At 40.1% G+C, this 7,500-nt stretch overlaps 1 protein-coding gene across 1 annotated transcript in view; it reads right to left on the bottom strand.

The window, feature by feature from the left end:
* Window positions 1-2,554: 2,554 nt before the first annotated feature.
* LOC117954052 overlaps window positions 2,555-7,500 on the bottom strand; it is a 20,491-nt gene continuing 15,545 nt past the window's right edge. The window contains exons 27-28 of the mRNA XM_034887519.1: window positions 6,758-7,172; window positions 2,555-5,019 (exon numbers count right to left, since the gene is read on the bottom strand). Of these exons, the coding sequence (XP_034743410.1) occupies window positions 3,460-5,019; window positions 6,758-7,172 (1,975 nt within the window). The 3' untranslated portion in view covers window positions 2,555-3,459. The remainder of the gene's footprint in view (window positions 5,020-6,757; window positions 7,173-7,500) is intronic.

The raw sequence follows: 7,500 nt of genomic DNA, 5'->3' as shown, positions 1-7,500 counted from the left end.
TTTACTCCGTAGCTTGTTGCTAAGTCTAACAGTTAGCTTGTTAGCTTGTGGCACGGCAGGAATGTTGTAGCAGGTGAAGATTAACTTTACCTACTAACTCCTTCCGCCTCAGTATAAGCAATATTGTTTCGATACCTACATTTAGTATGCCAAAAGGTTTTTTTGTGGATCACAATAAATGTAGCTATGTTTAAACTACTTTAATTGTGCGCTATCCCTGTCAACGTTTGGCAAGGCAGATTTCTATTTTTGATTTTTTTTTTTTTTTTTTTTTTTAAACATACACGTTTTCTTTCCCCTCAGGATATAATTTGTAGATCAAATGTCCGACACAAATTCTTTGTGCTCCTTCAACAGGTCACATATGGCCCCAGACACAGAGGTACATGAAGGAATCGTCGTTCAGTCCAAATCAAAATGTTCAGTATTTCCTTGTGCAGGAGTACTTTGCAAAAAAAGCTGATTTATTTAACCCATATGCTAATAAAACCTAAGACATATTTCTAAGATGTTGTTATTCCTTGGCTTATTGAGCTTCCTCACTGATTCACCATTACTACTGAAAGTTTAACTTGATCCAAAAGGTAATTCAGTAATGTACTGTGTGAAGTGCTACTTTTGTTCACAAAAATGAGCAATTACATAAAAAATCATTTTAAACCCTTTTAATTGAAAAAATTTTCAACACTTTTAATAGAATTATTTTAAATAAGCCAATTTTTCACATAAGCTATACCCTCCTCAGAACAAATCCCCTGTATTGTCCATGAGGATGTGGAAGGCATCGGTGGCCCTGCTTACTAGCCTGCGCGTTCACGGCAGGGAACTGCTGTGAGGGAGGAGCTGTGGAGGGGGGGCTGTAGCGCAGCAGAGAGCAAGGGGGAGGAACCTGGAAGGTGTGCTTGTTCAAATTTTTAGGCTAAGTCCAAGTTTCCACAGAGCTCCCTACTTAACATTTGACACATAAATCATGTAGGATGACCTGCAGGGCAAAGTATCTAAAAATGTCTCTATGGAAATGCTATGGAAAACGCAATGGAGCATATAGGCAGTTTTAGAGCAGAAGGCACAGCATGAGCTGCTGCACAGTAATCACACAAACAACATGCACACTCCTTTCCATTTGTGTGAAATCTTCCTCGTTCTATACGGGAACTACCGTTACCTACGTATGTCTCACGAACATTTATTTCAAAAGCTGCTCTCTCCCTTGATTCTTTGATTTTTCCTGAGATATTACATAATCTGGTAATCCTATAAATAAAGTTTAAACTTTCTATTAAATAGTCCTTGGAAAGAACCACTTTAAGAGCTAAGTACACGCTGTTCTATGTCTATATTCTGTGTGTCATAAAACCTTGTAGCCGTTAGTCCATTTGGTTTGTAGTACTAATGTCCCTTTGTATAATTAAACATTAGGAAGAGATTACAGAAGTAGATAACATTAAATTAGCACCACCTTTGTTAAATAGAGCCACAACTTGAACCCAGTAAATGTTGATCCTGTTCTATTTTAATACTTCAGGTCTTTTATTTTCTGTAAAGTTACTTTATTTATATTCATTCATTTCTTAAAATTTTAATTTCATAGTATAGCTGTTTTGTTAAGATTAGTGTCGAGAATCTGGGACTTTTTTGTGGGAAATGAAACTTAATGACGTCTTATTAGAGAGTATTCAGACCCTTTACTGTAGTAAGCAGCAATTTGTTAGGTTTAAATTTGCCGTCCATTCCAGAGGCCAATAACGTCTTTGAACGGCCGAGTGAAGAACAGAAAAGAAAAAAAGGTGTCATTCAAGACTAAAAAGCAAAACAGCATCACAATTTAATAACTCTTATAAATTATTTGTTCAATAAGTAAACAGTGCCATAGAAAATAGCCACCAGCAAGGAAGTTAAACGAAGTGAGTCATTGAACAATATTCCAGAAACATTAAGACATAAAACCAATTGAACCTGACACAAAGAAGGCAACGCCTGGTTGAAGTGCCCTGAGAGAAAAATGTCTATATGGGTGATGTGAAGAAAAAAAAAAATGAGATGATTTAATTACAGATAGGGTAATTAATATTCTATCATCCAGGTACATTTCCAACACAACTGATGGTCCCAACTCCATTAATGAGGCAAGAAATTCCCCCAATTAACCCTGAAAAGGCCCACCTGGGAAGTGAAAACTATTTCAGGTAACTACCTCATGAAACCCATTAAGAGAACACCAAGGGTTTACAGTGCCATCAAAAAAGAAAAGGGTAGCTACTATGAATAAACTAGAATATAAGACACGTTTTCAGGTATTTCACACTTTTTTGTTGTACATAATTCCACATGTGTTCATTCATAGTTTTGATGCCTTCAGTGATAATCTAAAATTAAACAGTCATGAAAATAAAAAAAACGCATTGAATGAGAAGGTGTGTCCAAACCTTTGGCCTGTGTGCATATATATATATATATATATATATATATATATATATATATATATATATATATATATATGTATATGATAACAAAGATCAAATGTCCGTTGAGAGAGTTACTGGTTGCTATTAGCCAACCTTTTTCTGTCATATACTCTCCTTAGGAAGTCAAAAACATTTCAATGTGTAACTTGATTACATTTTAACTTAATTCTCTATGTTTATTATGGGTTTCTGTGAAGAATACGGTCTAAACTTACAACTGTACAAACAGGCAGATTTTTTTTCTCCTGCTATATTCACAGTGAACTGGAGAGAAAGAAATCCAAAGTAGGAAGACAGGCTTCCTCATATCAGACTTGACGACCATTACCAGTCTTTCCTTTTCTCTACAGTTGGAAATGTTTTCATCTTCTATTTACATTTGTTTCTGCAGAAATTTTAAAAACCCAACTCTTAATAGCCAGCATGACTGAATCGTATTAATGTTTAAAAGTGCCACAATGTGCGCCAGGTTATCTCACCTGGTGGAGCGTGTGCCCATATAAAAAGGTTCAGTCCTCAATGCAGTGGACGCGGGTTTGGTTCCGACCTGCAGCCCTATGCTGCATGTCATTCCCGTCTCCCTCTCCTATCATGTCTAAACTCTCCTGTCAGATCAAGGCCTAGTCTCGCATTGCCAGACCTTCCTCCACAGCGCTGTGGAGTAGGGTCTGGCTAGTCATTCCGGGATGAGAGAAGAACATGCTCTGGTTGATTGGCATTTCTTTAAACCAATCACAATCGTCCTCTGCAAAATATCCTTAGGAAGGAACTTGTTTGGGTGATACATGTTTATGTGAGTTGGGAACTCAGACAGGACAGATAATCTAGCTAGCTGTCTGGATTTACCCTGCGGAGATCTGAGGAACAATAAAAGACATCAGGCAGAATTTCCGGCGCCGCTGAACAATCTCAGAAGTGGAACGTCGTGGATATAGACTAATAAAGGCCTAAAATGCCTCAAAAAGTAAAAGGGCAGCAGATAAGATCTTTAAAATTAAATATACAGACCATCTTCCAGCAGCGTCTTGGAGCCCCGTACAGATCCTTGGTGCCTGTGTTCCTTCTCTATGCCTCTGTCACTTCCTCTCCTCTCTCCATCCTCTTTCTTCTTCCCCCTCTCCTCCTCCTTCTCACCCCCTGCTCTCCTAAACTTCCTCTTCTCGCTCCTGCTTCCCTGTTTCTCCCCACCCCTCTCCATGTGGTTATCATGCCAAGCAATTCCTCTCCTGCGGTGACTCCTCTTTAAGTCCTCCCTGCTGCTCTCACGCTCTCTTTCCCAATCCTCTTTCCCCATCGCCAGTTCCTGCCATAGATGCCGCTCCTTCCTCACATCGCTTTTCCCCTGAACTTCCTCTTCCGTCCCTCTCTCCGTCTCTCTTTCTTCTCTCTGCGTCTCTCTACCTTCTGCCACATCAGCTCTCCAATCCCTCACTCCTCTCTCCTCCTCTGTCCTCCAGCTCTCTGTTACATCACTTTGTTTTCTGTCCTTGTCGCCAACTCTATCCTTACCGCTTTCTTTCCTTTCCTGTTTGCTCCCTCTTTCAGTCCTGTTGGGTGGATCTTTGTCGCTCCTATGCCTGCTTCTCCCTGTACTCCCACTTTCCAGCTCTTTCTCTGTATTCACTAATCTCCATTCAGGCTCTATCTCTATATATGATCTCCTCTTTATTTCCTTGTGCTCTTTTCCAGTATTCTTTTTCTCTTTATCCTTGTGGTTCTCAGTTTCGTTGTTCTTCTTTCCTATCTGAGATTGTTGTTTTAAAACATCCATTTTATCTGCTTTGACAGTCTCATTTTTCTGCTCCTTTTCCTCTTCAGAAAACTTCTCTAATTTTGACTCAATCTTGCTTTCTCCCTCACCTTTTGCCTTCTTACTTTTTTTCTTTCCCACTGCTTTGGCATCCTTATCTGCCATCTCCTCTTGGTCCTTCTTTTCCTCTGGCTCTTCTTTTTCCTTCACGCTCTTCTCCTTCTTTTTCTTCTTACTTTTCATTTGCTCCTTCCCCATCTCTTTACTCTTCTGCTCCTCCTCAACCTTCCTGTCCAGTTGCTCCTCCAGTAGGTCCAGTTCCTGCTCCAGCTCAGCCAACTTCCTGGGATCGTCCTCGACTTCCTCCTCTACTTCCTCCACCTCCTCATACTCCTCCACCTCGATGCCGTCCATGGTCTTCTGCAGCTGCGTCTTTACCTTGTTCAACTCCAGAAGGCCGTCCTGGAGTTCTTTGCACACCTCCCTGATCTTGGTGGCAAATTTGGTCTTGGCGCCCTTGCGGAGTTGGTGGGAGTCTTTGGCGAGGAAAAAAATATCCAGAGCCAGGAAGAGCGCCGACATCACCCCTGTGGTAATGCTGATGGCCTTGGCGGCTTTGGCAACACCGCCTGCAGCGCCCAAAACCTGCACAGTAGTGACCAGTTTGTTTGTGTTTATCAACAGGGCTTTTCCGGCCATGCCACCCTCCTTCATCACATGCCGGACGTTGTGGTTTAGAGCCTTTTTGGTTGCGCTCTTTGAGTATTTCTCAAAGTCCCACTCTTGCAGGGTGTCCATTCCTGCCTATAGGAGCCACAGACACAAAAAGTAGGGTAGTAGGGTAAATCTAGACGGGAGGTACATCCATATCTTCACGTAGATACAGACCCTACGCCGTAGCCTGACTTGCACTGCAATTCATTACCTTTTAACGCATTGTTTGCATATTATAATGTGTCGTTACACATCGGTTGAGCATTTTCCTGTATTTTTTAAAACTTTTATAGCTTGCTGCTATTATAGCAGCCTTTTTCCATCACTTAGGTTTTTAAATTTAAAGAACAAACTGAGGATAAAACAATCTACATTTTTATATGCTGATCCATTGATATTTAGTTTCAAGTATACTTTTGTACTACTGATTGATTTGAAGGCCTGTTGCTCTGTTGTTTGCAATAAATAGGTCTAAAAATGATGTTTATTGTGTTTGACTGTTAATATTTACATTTCAAAAGCAGACATAAAAGTAACTTAAAAATTACTTTCCCTATTAACTGAATACTTTTGATATACAGGAATTGGTAAAGGAATTCAATTACTTTGGAAAGAAGTAACTAGTAACTGTCACTAATTACTAATTTTCAGTAACTTGCCCTACTCTGGTTGTAAGGTGGAAAAAACAATGCCAGCCATAAAGAATAATTTTGACATAGAATGAACCCCTACAGGTGCAAAGCTGGTTCTATCCCATAACATAATGGTGCCAAAAAATGTCACAAGTATTTTTCTATTGAGAACTTCTGTCAAATGGTGTGATTAAGATCCCGGATATCCAAGCCATGACACTGAAACACGACATGCTGTGTCAGTGTATCTCTATTCCCGTATGTAAGCTTGGCAGACTCAACTATCATTTCCATACTGGTATCAACTGCTTTGGTTAATTAGCTGTTAACCTCATCCATCATCACTACGATCATCACACCTGATATATCCTGACCATTTTGAAAATCAATCAAATTCCATTCCTGTATTGTCAAATAAAAATTAATTTACGAGCATGTAAAGTTCACCAAGCTCTACTAAGTACTAAGAAAGTGCTGAGGCCAAGTGAAACTACACTACAGGGTCACCGAGACACTGAAGTTGGCTTAGAGAGGCAGCAATAGAAACAGAATCCTTCTTTTCTCATTCCCTACGGCATGAATGAGACAGTTCATTTGCTTGTTTGTTATGAAGGGAATACAATTAGAGCTGTAACAATTCCACATTTTGCAGTACTATTAATTGTCTCCGAAATAATTGTGACTAACAATATAGTTTTCTCTTTCAGTCAAATTAAAAAAAATGTATCTATTATATTTATTTATATATTTAAGTTTTGAATCAAATCCAGGATACACCTTTTGGTTATATTCCAGATAATGTAATAACACAGATACACACCCTATTAAGTAGACCACAGCTCTTAATAATCATAAAACATATTTTATAACTGCATCCCCCCCTTTGTAATTTGTGTTGCTATAAATGTGTATAGGGTCAACCATTAACACTAACCTAAATTAATCTCATTAATTAAAGTCGGAAAACCGTGATTATGTAAAACAAATTGTCAATTAGACAATTATGTAATAACAGTCCTAAATCCAATGTTTTAGTTTAATATCCTACATGTGAGACTCTGAATGTGCTTGCGTAGGCTGTGGCTCCCCCTGTTGGGATGTATTTGTTGTGCTTGTTGCTGGTTGTTATGCCGCTTAATTGTGAGTTGGGCACGTTGTGTCTCATACTATAAGTATAAACTCAAACAATTCCTCACCTGCACAAACTCCAAACACTCCCTGATGTTGCTGATCTCCTCCTGGTAGCCCTGGATCATCTTCTCAAGCTTCTTACGGTCCATGTTAGAGTGAACTGTATCTGTGATGTTGGCTGTTGCTGAGGTGATGCTGCCCGCCGTCGCCACACTGATCCCCACTGCTGTGACAATAACAGAGGCACCAAAGGTGAATGGTGCCAGAATGAGCCCCGTGATTGTTGCCAGGCTGCCAGCAACACTGGCTACCCCTCCACCCACAGCAGCTTTCACCGTTTTTTTGTGGAAGTCATCGGCAGCGTCGGCCAGAGCCAAAAGCTCCAGGATGCGATGCTGTAAGGACGCCCCCCGCTTGTTGAAAAGACGCACAAAGAGACGGGCTGCCATGTAGACACGGTCAGCTGCCTGCTCCATTGACCTGCAGAGACACTTGAGAGCTGTGAGGCTTGAAACTTACCAGATGGTGTATCTAGTAAGTTTAAAGTTAGGTGCTTGTAGGTCTAAGAAATAACAATTTCCTACGTGACTTGTCTCACGTAAAATCAGCAGTTGGACAAGGCAAAACATAGACTTTAAATACATTTAGATTTTTTACAATTTAATACCTGGCTATTTCACAATCATATCCGCTTAACGTAGGATGGAAAACCAGCTACAGTGGTGTGAAAAGTGTTTGCCCCCTTCCTCATTTTCTGCTCTTTTGCATGTGTGTCACACTTAAGTGTTTCGGAACATCAAACCAATTT

This window comes from Etheostoma cragini, chromosome 12, assembly GCF_013103735.1.
Source record: "Etheostoma cragini isolate CJK2018 chromosome 12, CSU_Ecrag_1.0, whole genome shotgun sequence".
Lineage (NCBI taxonomy): Eukaryota > Metazoa > Chordata > Actinopteri > Perciformes > Percidae > Etheostoma > Etheostoma cragini.
This window is presented reverse-complemented; position numbering and strand designations above follow the sequence as displayed.